General features: G+C 40.0%; 1 protein-coding gene across 3 annotated transcripts in view; it reads left to right on the plus strand.

The window, feature by feature from the left end:
- The window catches only part of TFAP2D (transcription factor AP-2 delta), a 54556-nt gene that overhangs the window by 29300 nt on the left and 7691 nt on the right, over positions 1-17565 (plus strand). For all 3 annotated transcript variants that reach the window (XM_061461012.1, XM_061461011.1, XM_061461013.1), the window contains 2 exons: positions 381-522; positions 7221-7334. In XM_061461012.1, the coding sequence (XP_061316996.1) occupies positions 381-522; positions 7221-7334 (256 nt within the window). The remainder of the gene's footprint in view (positions 1-380; positions 523-7220; positions 7335-17565) is intronic.

Raw genomic sequence — 17565 nt, forward strand, 5'->3', positions numbered from 1 at the left:
AGTTCTTTATTCCTACCTTTCACTAATTTCCATGCCCTAAATATCAATCACGAACTGGGCTTACAAAACTTGAGCAGCTGCCCAGTACTAACTGGTAGCAAGGGAGGAGATAAAACCAAGTGTCTTGACCGGTATATTTTCCTGAGAGGAACACCCTTCCTATCTTCTGGCTGGCACCATCTGATGACTAAGCAAGAGCAGGCCAAATGGGCTCAAATCTGTAACAGATTGGGAATGAATGTCTACAAAAGTGGTTTGTTATTGCTTGGTTTTTTGTTGTTTTGTTGGTTTTTTTTTAAGACTGGAAGGCATTCTGTGACCATAATAACAGTAATAATAATAACCCTAAAACCTGACTGACCTGTTTTGTTTAACTACAGGGGAAGCATTACATTTGGCCAGGGATTTCGGCTACACCTGTGAAACAGAGTTCCCTGCCAAGGCAGTAGGAGAGCACATTGCCAGACAGCACATGGAACAGAAAGAGCAGACAGCGAGGAAAAAGATGATCCTAGCAACAAAGTAAGAAGGGAAGGGAAACTAAAAAAGAAATCTGGCTGTCACTTCTCCATTTTGGATCTGGGGGCTGGGGGAGGGAGGAGTGGGAGTGTGGAGCTGGGATTGCAGTAACTGCTATCACAACAGTAGTCACTGACAGCAAGTGAGAGCAATCCTCTTTAGAGATTCTGTAAGAGGAACCTTTTTTACTGCAATGAGGCTTTAGTGGCTGTGCTCTCATGGCCTGCGGTTAAAGAGGCATGCACATCTTCTCAAACGCTTTGGTTTATATGAAAGGAGGAGATAATATTACATGCTACAATCTATAAGCACAAAGACCAGCTTTGTCTCCTGTTTATATGTGACTGGGAGATCTAAGCTGCTACTGAAGTACTAGTTACTGTGGGATAATTATCATTAGTCTGCTGAGGGAGAGCTAGTTTTCATAGAGATAGATGCTTTTTTGGATGGAAATTGCAGGAGTTCCCCTGAAGTCAAAGGCACTGTAAAAACGTACACCAACAGGGGAGCTTTGCTAAAGCCATTAAAGACATATGAAGACACCTGACTTTGCTCTAAACAAGCCACTCACCTCCCTGAAGCAGTATCATCATGTTAGAATAACATTTCATCTAGGTTAATTAGCCTTCATGAGCCATGGGAAACAAGAATAAATAGTAAGCAGGGGACAACGTAGAGCTACAATAGGTGTACAGTTTATCTGTCTGGTGTAACCATGAACATGCTCATACTCTTCTTATGCCTACTGCAGTGTCACAAAGTGAGGCTACAGGAGAACTGAGGCCAGGCACCAGAGCTGTCAAACTACCATCCCAGTGATTGAAACATTGGGAAATCATGCAAGCTGGGATCCAACAGAGTGCAATCACCCTTTATTAGGGGAGAAGACTGACCAGCAACAGGGCTGTCCTTTGTATTCCAATGCCCTTCTGCTTTGCCAGGATTCCTGGCCTTTGTGTCCCTTTCGTATCCAGAACTCTTTGCCCTGAAGGTGACCCAGGGACAACATGAATTGAAACATCTCAGACTTGTGAATTCGGTGAATATAGCCAATGATCCTTTCCTGGGGAGATAAACTGAGCACCATGTGGCTTAGGGGTGATTAATTTAATCACTTGTGGGTTAAAAGGAATAATATAAGTGGAACATGATCTTATTCTTACCTATACCCACATTTGTTTTAAGGGCATGAGGAGTTTCAGAGACATGAGAATAAACCAGCTGGCAAGAGGCAGCGCCTCTCTGCAAGCTCTGTCTTCCTATTGCTGTATAGCCCATTAACAGTCTGCACCCCTACCTACAGAAATGCTGATTGTACTGCTGGGCGGTACAGCCTAAACAAGAGTTAAGACTGCAAGTTGCCCCAGTTGGAGGATTTGCCCCATCTGTAAACTGTTACTCAACCCCTTCTTTTCCACCTCTAGTGAGATCGTATTCCCATAGGTTGCAATAATCAATGGGTAGCTATTATATCCTGCCTCCAAAGGCTGCCCCATTGAGGGAGTCTCACTACTCTTTCTCATCACTCCATACCTACTTTTTCACCCTCTTTTACTACTGAGATGGGGAGTTGTGGGCATACATTACTCCTAACCCCCATGAATTTTGAGCTTGTAGGTTGTTATCCTGCACTTGTAAGGAACAAAATCACCTTTTCTCCATTTCTTCAGTTTAAAACACCAGGTAAATTGATCAGAGAGATCTGTTGATAATACATATATATTATCAACAGATAATATAGTATATATTATATATACTACTCTAATCATAGTCCTTGTAACAAGGACAGATGGGTCCATATATGTGCTACTACTGCCCTCTCCTGCTTGGAAGGAGAACAGTGATTCACAGGCCAGTCCTGTCCAGGTATTACAAGAGACACAGGTCCATAGTATCATAATATTAGCATTATATTTCCCAGCCATGCTTCCATGTGTCTGCTTGTAGGTGCTCCAAACATCTGTCAAGAATTTCAAATATTCACTAAGCACGTATAAGCCCTAGATTTGTAATAATTTCTGTAATTTTGCACCTGCCCTGCGTCATGTGCTTGTGAGATAGGACACCAGAAAAAGTGGTGGATTGTTGTGCTGCCACCAAAAACAACACTGCAATTACAGGGTGGTAAAATCACCCATGGCAAGCTTTGCTTATGGAAAGAACTTGACTGCCACCATCTCTGCTCATCGCCATTGTTCACTCTATGTCAGAGCCAGAAGCCCATAGAAGTGTGACTTTGGCAGCCCTGGTGAGATCTTCCGCATGTGGGGTCTTGAGGAAAAATAAGGGAAAAGAACCAAGTTATTTCCACAATTCATATTACATAGGTGAAATTCCATTCTGGATTCAGACATCCAACTTCAGAGGCTTAATTCAGTTTTCCAAACATAGGTACCTACTGCCATTTGAGAGAAACTGGTTATCCAAGTTGTTTACCAGCTGCTGCTTCAGGTTTCTTTTTCTCTGACAGTGGTTACGGATGTCTTGGGCACTACATATCTAGGCGAGGGTAACTAAGAGCTCTATTAGTTCTTAGTGTCTAGAATGCAGAAGTCTCTTGTGTCCAGTAAGAGTTCACAGTGCTATCCAAGCCATCTATACCTTGTGATGAAGAAATCCAACCTCTCTGAAGTATTTCAGTTGCCATGCACAGAACTGTGGCCTACAATCTAGTGAAAGTTAAACACTGCTACTTTAGATACCAGTAACCCTCTTTAACACATGGAGGCTCTCTTTACTGCCCTACTCAACCCTACCTGGTCTGAGGCTATGTTGATAGTAATACAGTAAGTGAAATCAGGACCATTTTTTACCATGGAACAAGACATGTTCATTATATTAAACTGCCTGACCTTCCAAAGCTATCTCTTGGAAATGGTCTCTACATTTGCTAACTCAGAACCTGGCTGGGATAGAATTAGTTGATGCAAGAAGTTGGTGGCATGGCCCATTCTAACAATTTGATGGTCTAGACAATGAAGTCTTACCTGACAATTATCATGGGAAGAAGAGATAATTGTGCTCTGTAGCCAGTATAGAACACTGAACACAAGTGACAACAAGGGCAGGATGGAAGTGAAGCAAGCTTTGGTTAAGAGCTGAAAGAATAAGAAAGGGTTAGCAAGGGGATAATGAAAGATGCTGGTCTCCTATGATTCTCCTTCTTTCCATTCATCTCCTTTGACAAAGTAGATGATTGTCTGGGCACTTCAGAGCAAGATGCTCCAAAACAAAGACTAAATTGTCATCATTCTGGTCAAAGGGTGCTGATACTGGCTTATTAACCCTAGACCCTTTAGAAAGGTTTCAGGACATACCTATGTAATTCACACTTAAATGAAAAACTAAAAAAGGAACCTGATTCCTGATGGTCTTTTACCATGGGTTAGTTCACCTGGCAGAGATGTGGGAGACCCTGAATGACTTTACAATTGGAGACTAAACATGGTCAGATTGCAGCTAGGACAGACTGCTGAAGTCTGCCTCAATAATTCCACTTGATGGAGAGGTACATTGTCCTGTGGGAAACATCACAGAGTATTACAGCACAAGGCCTTCCACATGAGACAGAGGGACAGATATACACATATTTACACGGACCAAAACAGAACAGTGTGAATAACAGTTTTATGTAGGATTACTTACAGCCAGTACAGAGTAATCAAAACCTAGCTCATGACACTATGTGCTCAGTTTTCTGAAAAGTAGCTCTGCGACTAGACACACAGGACTTGTATCTCACTGATGTCTGATCTTTGACTGCCTGGCAACTCTGCCACATTTGGACTATATCAGACTCATGGGCACACATTTGCCCCACTCTTGTACTCACCACAAGGCATTTGCTTTGGTAACTGCTACAGATAGGATCATGGACTACATGGGCTCTTGTGATCCAATTCAGAGTTTTTTTATCTTTTTCTGATTATATACTGGAATATCTGACTGTCTATCACAAATAATTGGGCACCTCCCTTGCTGGAGTAACCCGGACTTTTCTTATTAATCTGTGGCTCCTAAAACAGCATAACCACCTTTGTTTTTTCAAAATCACAGTCCAACTCAGTAAATAATTGTCAGCACTCTCCCTGTCACTACCCCAGGTGATGTTTTATTGCTAGTGGAGGCTCTGAAACACCACTTTACCTATAAATCTCCTTGAAAAAAAAGTAGGTTACTGCCTTTTGCAGGTTTTCGTGTATAATAAAAAAGTTTTTTTCTTTTCTTTCAATCTGCCAACATTCAGTAAAGACTTTTGACATGTGAAGATAGAAAGGAACTTAATTACACACTTGGTTCTGACATTTTCCTTTGTCAAAATGCAAGAACTTTTAAGATAAACTTTTTCAACAGGTAGAAAGTAGAGGTTGGAGGGAGAGGAGCAGTGTTGACAGGGCCAACTGGGGATAGTAGATTGTTTAGAAGCCAAAATGACTGACTGTTTTCAGTTGTTGAAAGGAACTGTTTTTCCTCTAAGGACCTGATTCATTAAAACTGTATGCTGCATTTACATACATTTCTGCTGAATACCTCTCTTTGCCTGAAAGGTTAAGGCTATGCTCTCTTTGCAAGCAGTCGGTGTCTAGGTCCATACAGATGACAAGTGCTTACAGAAATCAGGCTTGGATGAAGTCCAGCAGCACAGTAGGAAATAGTGTTTTTCATTTCCTTTCCTCTCAGTCAAGAGAGAGCTATGGTATCTATAGTCTATTTCAACAACTTGCAGAACAGTGATAAAATTCAGAGTAAAAAAAGGTTAGTATAGTTTCCTCGCTTGAAAATGGAGAACCATCTAAAGATCAAGCAGCTGAGTTTACCCACTTTTTTTCCATTATGCCCCTGTCCCAAAGGACAAGAGTTACAAGGTGACAATGCACTCAAAATTTATGTAGGACCAGATGTGCAAAGTCTTCTAACAGAAATTGTGGACAACAGAGATGTTCTTTAGTATTAGAAACTGCCCACACACACAGTGATTGCATCTGTGCTAGCAAAGTAAACTATTCACAAACTATTCAGAGTTATGAGATTGCAATTGTCCATCTTATTAAAATGTTAGAATTGTTTTTTGAACTCTCCCGAATATCTTCTGGGTATGTAGTGGGAGATAGCATACACCAGGTTCCATACTGAGGAAGCTACCCTGTTTAGGACTCTAGAGGAGCATAACTATTCAGACCTTACCAGAAGATGACAATTTACATGAGGTTATGAGAATGATGCCTGGGACTGTATACTTTACAATGCAGATGAGTGTCCTGATCATCTGGTGGGCATAAGGTCCTCCTGACTTCACACCAAGTGCCTGTATTTCCAATACAGTCAATGGAAAATGGTATGCTCATTTAGAGAATTCTTGAGAGAGAGATCCAGTTTTAATTAACTGTATCATAAACCAATTGAAAGTAAGTGGTGTCTCTATTTATCCATGGTCCAGATAGTAGTCTTCTGAGAACACACACTAAATAGAGCTGATGTGGTTTCTTTTTTGAAAAGTACATTAGTAGAATATTCCTAGACTAATTTGCAAACTGACCCAACACAACAATATTACAAGAATGAAAAGACCATATTTTCAGGTCTCTCCTAGTGTAAGGTCCTATACAGTGATATCCCAGGGGATACTTTTAAGCCCCAGGTGCTGAGGCATCCTGAGAAGCCTGAGGTAAGGCCCAAGAGGAAGAGAGAAGACAGCAAGGCCATTCAAATTTACCAAAGAAGTTGGGCTACTAGGCTGGTAGAACACCAGGCAAGACAGAGCCCAAGGTCCCATTGCAAGGTGCTGAACCGTGGTCCCAGGTCCTACCTTCTGAAAGTGTGTATTGCCCTGTAAATGATCACTGAGAAAAAATGGAGATGATGGGATTTGCCTCATGTGCCTGTCTGTTGTGTAAGCGCTGCCAGCTGAGTCACTGAGCTCCTCACCATAAAGGAAGAGTCACTGCCAATACAAGTCCTCTGGACTGCTGTAGACACCTACTTTAGGCTGCCTGATGTGTGGTAGAAATATAGAACAATTTAATTAATGTTTCAATAGGAAATTTAAATACTGCTGCTGTAATTAATTCTCAATCTGGAAGACTTATGGGAGAGGTCTCTGTTGAGAATCCATCAGTTTTGTCACAGGCTCTACAAAGAAGCAGAGTATGGTCATAAATGGAAATTGTGAGAGCAAAGGTAGCATTTTCCTTCACAACTCCTAGTGTTCTACTTGTCTTAAGAGTTAGGGGGTTAGAAAAGCAAGGCCAAAATGGCCAGTACTTCTACTTGCAGATAAACCAGTGCAGAGAAGCAACTATACAAGTAGTGTATTTACACAGCATCTTCAGGCATGTTCTAATGTTGTTATCATTTTCTTTAAACATAACCCTGGCTTCTAACAAAGGTGAGCTTAGTCAGACTTAACACTACCTAACTGAGTCCAGCTCAGGACAGAAATCATGTTTTAAAATGTCAGCGTTAATATTGTTCCAGAGGGCAACTATTCCTGTTCAAGACATTCTGTATGTTGCTGGCTCTGAGAATTTGGGGCAGAGAAGCAAAAAGGGAGATTTGTTTGCCTTTAATTTCTTTAACAAAGCCGCTGCCAAACATTTCTGTTATGAATGAGATCATTCAGGATGAGGTGACAGCGTTATGGGAATCAGTTTTATGGAAAGGATTACATTCGTCTTATTTAAGAATTTCCACTTTCCTTTTAGACAAATATGTAAAGAATTCCAGGACCTTCTAAGTCAAGACAGATCCCCCCTCGGATCCTCCAGACCAACTCCAATATTAGACCTCGACATCCAGAGACATTTAACACATTTCAGGTATGATTTTGAAAGAGGAACAATTAACTAAAATCCATAATTTTGATAAAGACTACATATGATGTCATAGTGGTATTTGTTCCCTTAGTTAGGAACTTAGATAGACTATAATGTCCATAATACCTGTGTTCTCTGTGCTTATTAAAAGCATGTGTTTGTCCAGCAATGTAGGTCAGGTTAGTTGCATTCACCCTGCTTCTAGGACCACAGTCTGAGTTTGCATAAGTAATTTTCTACATCTCCTGGCCAAATCTGCCCATCTGGCCAGAAAGTTGTCTTGCTCTAGATGTGAGCCAAATCACAAACTAACTAACAAAGTGGGTGGTCCAGAAATGTAGAAACTGAAGTCCAGAGCCAAAGTGACAATATAGATGAATCAAAGTAGCAATAAAAGGAGGAACAGTTAGGCTGCACCTTTACCAATTCACTAAATAGTTCCAGAGCCTCCTCTATGCTACTGAGACCATTTGACGTCATCTTACTGTGACTGTAGTATTAACTTTTTGGTCTCCAAAGCAGACTGTCCTCAAAGTACACTACCTACCGGAACAGTTTTACTGCACTAATTGAACAACTACTAACTACTAACTACAGAACAACACCCTGGAAAGGTGTGGGAGAACGCAAGCTGGCTGAGACTAAAAAGCCAGAGACTGCTCGTATATTTAGACTCAGTTTCTGGGCCCATGCCATAGCAATATTTAATTTACTGGTGTAGACAGCCCAAGAAGCCGTTATGAAGACAAAGACCAAACTTCATCAGAATTTTGTCTAAGTTATGGATAAAAGTGCATAGATGATTTGAGATCAGAGAGATTTATTAGCCCAGGAGTTGCTGTATAATTTCACATTTTTCATTAGGCAATGTGCTAGATACAGCTAAGAGTGAGATGGCAACTTCCAGAGAGACACTTTGAAATTGTGGGGTCATCTAAGATTATTATCAAAGATAAGCTTGATGAAACATCCTACAGGTGCTCCTATTTCTGTTCAGACCACAAAGGGGAATACATGACTAGCTCAGGCTGCAGATTTTATTTTTTTCTAGCAATTAATTAGCTGATATGTGAAATCATCAACATGTAAAGAACTGTTCCAGAGAGTTGTTTACAGACCATAATACCAAACAAGTTCATTAGGCCTATAAAGGCTTAGAATGATGTTCCATATTCTTTGCTACAGCCAGCTGAGCCACTCTTCATTTGTTGGGTGGACAGGCAATTTTGGACCCCAACATCCAAGTGTCTTTTAGCTATTATGATTCAGATAGAGCATGAAACACCCAGCAGTCAGGTGGTATGATACCTAAAGTTTAGTTCCTCCAACTTTGAATGGATTCCAAAATACCAATACCCACCATCCCACTTCTTTCATCTATGTGTCAGGGGGTGGGGAGAGGAAATGGCAGTGCCTGGTCCACAAATGCACGCGCTCCTGCTTATTCTAACACATACCTGCGTGCATCCTATGTGTAAATGAACATATCTAGAAACCCAACTTCTGTTCTCATGTGGTGATGTGCACACACATGTACATACCATTTATGTCTATGTATGCTTTCCCTTATAAACACATACCCCAATACCTAACTACACTGTCACACCGAGGGAGACATACTTATTTATATAGGATACTGATAGAGTGATTTTAATAGGTTACCTAGGCTTGTGGAAAAATAGGTAATTCCCCATTACGTGCACAAAAAGTAAACATGATACAAGGTAGCTAATCCCCAAGGATTCCTGTGCTTAAAGAAATAGCAGTCAGGATAAAATGCTGAAGGCTTCATCTGCAAAAGCTGTCAACTGGTACAGCTCCCATCCTTCTTTCTCTGCTATACTTCAGTAGGTTGAAGTACAAAGCTACTGTAGCAGCTCCTGGATCATTCAGTACTTTCTTTCCTGCCTGCAATAAGAAATAAGTGTTGGACTGAAAATCGGCACCTAGAAGAGCACAGGTCTTGACCCTACAAAGATGCTTCCCTGGGCTTAAATCAGACAGCCTTCTCTGATTGTGTTTAGTGAATGATGAGTACTGCCAGACCCACAGGCTGAGCTGAGACAATATTCCTTTTCCATCTGTTATAGAGAAGTTGAGGTCAGATGCAGATTCTGACCCAGACTTCCAATGCTACTCATCTACATGTAGGAGCCTTCGTTTCAGCCATGTGTGTACTTTCTGCTGTACCCTCTAAGCATCTTGCCTGTATAGCCCATGAAATCTGCATTACAGTTAAGCAGACCTAACATAGACATCTATATTTGTGTGACTTGAAATTCTCTCTAAACTCTAGTGACTGAGCAGTGCGGTCTAGATCTTCAGCTGAACGAGAGCTTAGCCAACCAGTACACATTAGACACTTGTATTGTAAATAGCTAAAACTAGCATAGACAAAAACATCACTATTCCCATCCACTAAATCTGGCAGCCTCCACAGCTAGATCACCTGAAGCCCTCTTACGACTACGTGCTTTCTTAAGTATCACAGAAGGCACTTAAATCTGTCACAGATGTCAGAGAAGATACAAGAATGTAATTCACCATGTTTTCAGGAGCATTAACTATTTTCCAAGTCAAGTTTTCAACACAGAAAACAGTGCTTCTGACTGATCACTTGGTTTCCCTGTGTTTCTCTGGGGGATGAACCTCAGACTGAACCAACCTCTGTCACAGGAAATTTGTACCTGATCAGTTGGGATGAGGGAAAATTCTTGATACCCCAAAACACAGAGAAAGGTCTTGTAACCTAGGAACAATACGCTCACTGCTATCTGAGGCACAGCACAGCCTCCTACTGGTCACAAGCAGAAATAGAATAGTCAAAAATCACTTAATAAAAAGATGTTGAAAGCATCTGCCTAACAATCCACATGCCTAACAATAAGAATCAGATAGTCATAGTACATTGGCTTCCACATACCTGATCATAGGACCCAATCATATGTTCCACCTAAGACTGGATTTCCAAAAGAACAGGTTGGTTGTCCTTATGTATTACAGTGAAATGAACATGATTATCATGTATCTATACATATAAAAAGCTGTGCAACTGTATGCCAGAGAGGATGTGATCTTCATGCCATAGTCATTGTCAAATACTCTGATGACATCTACGGCAATCAGAGTCTAAAATTGGACTGTCTTAGTAAGTGGATGGTCCTGATAATACACATGAAATTAATGTTATTTATGACCAAAATGCCCAAGAGTTGTTGATGGTCTACAAATGCATCTTGCAGAGGAGATTTAAATCTGAAACAATGACTCCATGTAGTCATCACAATTTTTTTAATATGCTTTTTCAACAGTGAAATTTTCATCTTCTTTTCTAGCTGTATTCCAGAACTGTACAATTTCTCACAATAAATACTCCGTCTTTTTGCTGCATAAGTCTCTAGACTGGGAGGGGGACAAAATATCACATTTGGCAAGGACAAAGCATAGTCTTTCACTGGAATCTCTGATTAGGTTTTGTGAATTTTTTAGCATAAATATAGAATTTTTTTTCAAAATTATGATATTATGCAATAAGAGGTGATTTTTGATCATGGTAAGTCTCATATAGTTTTATACAGATTTAATATAACAAGAAGAGGTTCAGAAATTCTGCCTTGTAGACTGTAATAACCAAGGCAGCAAAGAAAGTGCAAGGTGAAAAGTTATTTTATACACATATGTATATGCTTATGCAATATGATGCAAAAAATCATGACCAGAAAAATTTAGAGAAATCACACATATCTTTATTATTAGAATAAGTTCTAAGATAATAGAAGACTTTTTGAAGAGCTGTAACAACTGATACCTACAGTAGAATCCAACTTCTACTACCTTGGGGTAAAAGGGAGTTTTCTTTAGGAATAAATTATCCTACAGCTAGTAAGTGCAGAGTTATGTGCTCCACTTGTTCATGATGTTACTTCTCAACATTAATAATTAAGACCAGGATTCACAGACTGGCACAAGTCAGATGGAAGCAGTGCTTCCCATTTCCTCTGTTTTAAATCTTCAAGCTCACATTTCTCTGAAGTTTTTCAACTGAGTTCCAATTCATCAAGATCTGTAAATATGTGTCCAACCTGAAGTACAGGATAACCCACTTGAAGGGATCAAAATTGCTGGGTTTGCTTAACCTACAAACTCAAAGTTCACACAAAGGGTAAAACAGTGGAAATCTTCAAAGGAATTGCCAGTGAGCCTGAAAACTGCTGAGTTGTGCACAACTTTACCACATAAGCAAAAAAAGAGGCTCTTCTACACCTGTGGTACAACCATGTTTGTGCAGCTGCTCTGAGATGTCCATTTGACCTGCATACAGAAAACTCAATTCTGCATGAAGAATGAATTCCCAATATTGTTTGACTATGAACCAACAATTCCATAGACCCTTACATTTTTATCAGCAACTATTGTGCAGTACCTCAGCAGGGGTAGTATTATGTATGCTTTATTCAAGATTTCTGGACTGAAAGCCACCACTTGAGCTACCCTGTCCCTGGATTCTGAAAACAGAATCATCATTAAGACACAGAGCAAACGAAAAACACCCTGGAAAAAGTGCTAAGATGTTGTGTCCAGGTATATGAGTGTCTCTGTCATTTTTTAAAGGCTGATCTGTGTAAATGCATTTATGAGCATACTACAGTATAGAGAGAAGTCAGCACATCAGTACTAGAAAAGAACACAAAAGTTTCTGTAACTTTAAGGAGAGGAACATATTTCTCTCACCCTTTGCTTTCAAAATGGAGTGAGCATCAGGAAAGGGAGAGTAAAAGACTGAGAGTGACAGCAAAAGAAAGGAAAACATGAGAAAAAGAAAATATTTAAATAAACCTTAGTTTCTTTTTTAGAATGACTTTTATTACTTACAACGCAGATGTCTTCTCCCCAGAGCCCCACAGAATCATGATAGACTTCTGTGTACACATGCATGCATCTGTGTATGCAAAAGGGAAAAGCAGGAGGTTTAATGTCTTCTGAAAATCATTTTCAAATTCTACTGATGTCAGTAAAGCTGAAATTTCATCTTTATTTTTCTTTCAGAACAGAAAGGTTATACAAACCTCCCTTTAGCATTGTAAGTCGGTTGGTTTTGGATTCAGAACAAGTAAAAGAGACTAGTTTTATGCCCAGTGAAACTGAGAGACAATTCTCAAATTTCTAGGGTGATGGGAGGGAAAAAAGGGGTTGGAATGTTTGAAGAAAGCAAAAAAGATGGATGAAAAAGAACAGATATGTAAGGCTGTGAGAATAATTCACTTTAGAAAAGCCTGGAAATGGTGAACCAGGGCAATCATGACCTACAGCAGAAAACAATCCTGCCCGGAAACCAATAGCTCCAAGACACACACCAAGAAACTATATTGTGCAGGTAGTTGTGATGGGAGATGGTGAAGCTCTGGATAACCCCCAACACCCATAATCCTGCCACTAATTCAGGAGAGCTGAATGGTGACATTGCAGACCATCAGGTTCTTCTGCTGAATCTGGGACAATGTTAACCAGCATAATCATCAAGCTCCATCTTTTTCCTGTCAGTGGCGTTCAGGTAGATCTGAAGTATGACAATATGTAAAATAGTTGGAAATAACCTGCATATCACTCATCTCTGTAGCATTTTTGTGCTTCCCAGACATTTAATACATCCAACACTCTCTAGAGCAGATAACCAGACCAGATAAACCAAATATTTTCAGTTGTATAGATCCCTGCTGTGAAGAAGGCAAATGTATCTGTCGTATTTCAGAGAAGGAATGGAGACATGTAGAGATTAATACTCTCCAAAAGATACATGAAAACTAATCTAATAAGCTGGGTAGATATGGTCCTGGACACTGAAACACAATTGTCTGTAATGTTTGATTTCTGCTGTGGTTCCTTTTATGTATTTGGCCTTGATCAACTCTGTCCCAAACAATTCCCAGGCACAAGTCAGCCTCACCTCAGTCAACAGGATATTCTCAGTTGGAAGCTTAGATATATATGACCACTACTTCACAGGTTAAAATGCTGGAATAATGGAGATAAAGCCAAACTATTCTACGTCACTCATGATCAGAGAAGTCTGGACACTCTTCACTTCACTAATGCAGATATAGGTGACTAAAGGCATTTCCTAGCTTCAGTTTAAGCACCTTAGAGTGATTGACCTGTCTGGTGAATCTAGGGATCAAGGGTCATTTTAGGTGTAAAAAGACACCCCATCTCACATTCATCTGCCACTCCCTCAGCTGAAGGGTTTTTTGTGAGTCCTGCATCACATCTACCAATGTTATAGATATTCTAAATGTCCTATGGCAGCTCTGGTGGCATGGGTGAATCTGCAAGTTCACTTTCCATCCCTTCTTTTGAAGTTGTTCTCTTTTGCAAAGGAAAACTTAAGGCTGGATGGAGAAAGAGATCCCCCAAGTATCCTTTTCTAGTGGAGTGGCTTCTGCACTAAATCAAAGCTAGGGTTCTGGATCTAGGATCCTGTTTTATTCATTTCACACTTAAGCCTGTTGATAAAGTATCAAATCAGCCCTCAGTCTGAGGATCAGAATTTAAGATATCCCTCCAACTGGACCGAAGGTCCAAAAGACTAGTATTTTTCTTTATTTTATACCCGACCTCTCTCTCCTCTTAAGTGGAGAGAGCATGTATCTACTTCTCTCTTCCATTCCATGTTATATATGAGCTTCCCACAGATTCAGCCAGGAACTTGAAAGTCACACTGACATGTGTCTTCTTGTCTTTGCCTTTGTAACCTGCCCTTGCATCAGATTTTTTTTTTTTTTTAATTTTTGGCTGAAGTCTTTTTATCTCCGCAAAATTTCATGAAAACTAGAGTTTCCATAAAACCCACCAGAAGTTATCCACATTCTGTGCTGGGAAACCAAAAAACATGACACAAAATACTTACAAAAAGAAGACTTGCTGAGATTATACTCAAGAGATCTGTGTCTGTTCATGTACACACTACCTGGCCTCATTAATCAACCTCTTAGTCTCACTCTCTTCACTTGTAAAATTGGGTATAGACATAGCTTCCATGTCTGCTTTTGGAATGCTTGTGTCTGTAAGAATCTGTAGTGTTTGGAAAGTTCATGTATCCTCCTAACGTCATTCATTATATAGGGAAAGACAAATACCTACCAATTACTGAAGTTGGATTCAACCCTTTAACTTCAAAGTTACTTTTCATGAAGGTGGAAAACCACATCCAGATCATTTTTTTTATATGTATAAAAGCAAAACCAGCAAAACTATTTTCTTGCAAGTGACACTTCTTTCATTGCAGAAACCTTGTAAAAGCAGACAAAAAATAATAGGGTTAGGATACTAAAGCTACATAATTAAAGCAATGAACATCCTCACAAATTATTCTTCGTTTTGCCTAGCCATCCAGCTGATATGAAACATCCTTCCTATGAAACCATTTGAGATTAGTTTTGTTGCTTAGCTAGTCTCTGAGCCTAGAGCTGTCAGCCTCCTGCAAGTGCTTGGCATTACATTTGACAAGGTGACACAAAAAACAACAGGCAAGAAACCAGAGGCTCAGACTTTGGGAGCAGCAAGAAAGTAACACCATTTTTTCTGAAGGGTAAAAGCAAAAAATTAAATGGGTTTTGAAGCTCAACATGTTTTAAAATTGCAGCAAAGAGCCAAACCCAAAGCCTTACTTGTGGGTGGCCTTTACAGATGCCACTCTCCCCCTTTGTATATTCCATTTTCTTTATGCTTCTTTGCTTATCAGGAGGTTAAGGAGCTGCTGTCATAATTCCAGTCTTCTTGATTAGCAACACCAGCCTTCTATTTGGATGCACTGACGGGAAGAAGCCAGTGTGCAAAGTCGTGGTGAAGCACCTCTGGTGCCCTCTGGAGTTCCCTCGTTTCCATGATCTCTCTCAATCTGGCTTTAGATTCTGCTAGCTAAAATGGACAAGACTTTTCCTCATGCTGAGGTACTAGTAAACATCAAATTGATCCTTTTTTTTTATTTTTTTTCCTTTATTTTCCTTGGTGCTTGATTTACCAAAAGTATTACAGTTCCTTCCTCTGGGCTTTTTCCCTCACTCCCTTTCCCAGGGGTTCCCTCATTGATCATTCTATAGCGAGAGTTCAATCACATTCTCCTGCTCTGCCGATGACCAATATTCTTTAGGAAGGGTGTGAATTTTTAATATTCCCACGATTTTTAATTATAGTCTTGTGATACCATATTCCCTTGAAGTCACAATTTATGAAGTCAAGACAACAGATCTGTTTTCTTTATTCACTTCATCAACAAATTAATTTGTTCCATGATTATCAAGGAAGAAGCAAATGAATAAAACCTTGGGCAGTTTGATTTGGTTTACAGTCCAGCAATTAAGATTTCTTAAAACCTTTGAAGCATTTGTGTTTTCCCCAAAACAGGAATGGTATCCACCCATTTCCAAATTCCTAGGTTACAAAGTTGTATCAGCATTTTTATAATGCTTACTTCTTGGTCTTTCTCATTTGGGAGGCTTCTTAGCTACATTTAAACTGAAAGAGGATAGATCTTTATTAGCTATTAGGAAGAATTTTATTGTGAGGGTGGTGAGACGCTGGAACACATTGCTTTGAGGAGCTGTGGGACCCATCCCTGAAAGTGTTCAAGGACAGGTTGGATAGGGCTTGGAGCAACCTGGTCTAGTGAAAGGTGTCCCTGCCTGTGGCAGGAAGTTGGAACTGGGTGAGCTTTAAGGGTCCTTCCAACACAAACGCTTCTATTATTCTATGATTAGCTGCCTAACTGGAAAAAAAGTAGCAAATTTAATTAATCTCTTTCATTTCTCTGCCTTCCTATAGAGCAGACATGTGACCTTTAGCTAAGTGAAAGGAGAAACTGAAGGAGCTTATGGCTATGGGAGGGACAAGTTCATTTTTTTTCAAAAGTATTCAGTCATCTTGGATCTGTGATCTCAGTGGGGTGCTTGGCTCCACAGGTAGTAGTGGGAGGTGAGGCTAGCTTTCATTCAGAGTCAGCCACAAGTTTGTACATATTTTCTTATTCAAAACAATCAAGTCACAATATTATCCAGTGTTTTATTTGGAGGATATAATGTGCTGTGCTGGAAACATTTCATGTCAAAAATACAAGGGATTCTATGAGTGCCATGAGCACCACAGTACCATGGCTTAATCTTTGGACTATAGCTCAGCACTCCATAGCCACAGTTTTGGATGTTTCAGGTATATTGCCTGGGCAATTGCCCTAGTGTGAAAAATTGGTCCCAAGGTCTAAAATATACAGAGCTGAAATAGAGTATTTTGCATTCTGTCCTTACTTTCTCCATTGCTTTTACACAATGTAGAAGAAGGTCAATCTGCTTAGAACATCTCCTTGATACATTTATTTTGTTATGAACAGAAAACAAGCATGAAGGCCTGCTTTGTAAGGCTATTTCTGTATGTGTTGTTTGCCTCTCTGGTGTTACAGACTACCTACCCCTACAATATGTACTGGCCATGTTCTAAGGTTTACCATGGCTGTCAGTCTAACTTGTGTCATAGTTAGGCCTACTGACCTTCTGTAGTAAAGCTGTCACAATTTAATTCTCTAGGCAACCTTCACAGGACAGACCTTGAAATCAACAGAAGCACCTAGAAGTCAGTAAGACACCTCTAATTTAGGATGTTACTTGTATCAGTGAGGAGATTGAAATCTTTTTTCCATTTCCTTTACAGCCCAACCACCAAAAGTCTTATTAGATCTTATTATTTGTCATCTGCCTTGTGCTATTAAATTTAGATTTATCCCACTTTAATCATGAAGTGGTTTCCATATGCAAAGTTCTGAGAAAGCCCGACCAATAAGTTCAAGCTTGCTTTTTCTTCATTATTATTGTTCTAAATGAGGGTGTAAACATTCAGTGCAGATGGCCTCTTCTCCCCCACAGAGAGGGAATCTGTTTCATTTGCTGCATGTCGGAGTTTCACCAGCCTGGGGTATGGAGAAGTCCTTGAGGTAGTTGCCAAAAGAGAGTCCAAGCCTTCAGGCACACTTGGAGCTTTTCACTTTTAAGTAAGGCCATCATTAAAACATGAGGAGACATAATTGCATCACAGAGCTAGGCAGAATTGCAGGCGTGTCTGGATGTCCTTAAGCATAAGGATTTATAATATATTGCCCTGATATTCATTCCCTTCTTTCTGCAGCTTTCCATACAGAGTACCAAAATCAGAAATCTTAGCCTTGCCTTTTGGAACAAGATTAGTTATAGGA

Source organism: Pezoporus flaviventris, unplaced genomic scaffold, assembly GCF_033815535.1.
Source record: "Pezoporus flaviventris isolate CSIRO_AGI_PZ_B2104156 unplaced genomic scaffold, CSIRO_AGI_Pfla_v1 ptg000031l, whole genome shotgun sequence".
Classification (NCBI taxonomy): Eukaryota; Metazoa; Chordata; class Aves; order Psittaciformes; family Psittacidae; genus Pezoporus; species Pezoporus flaviventris.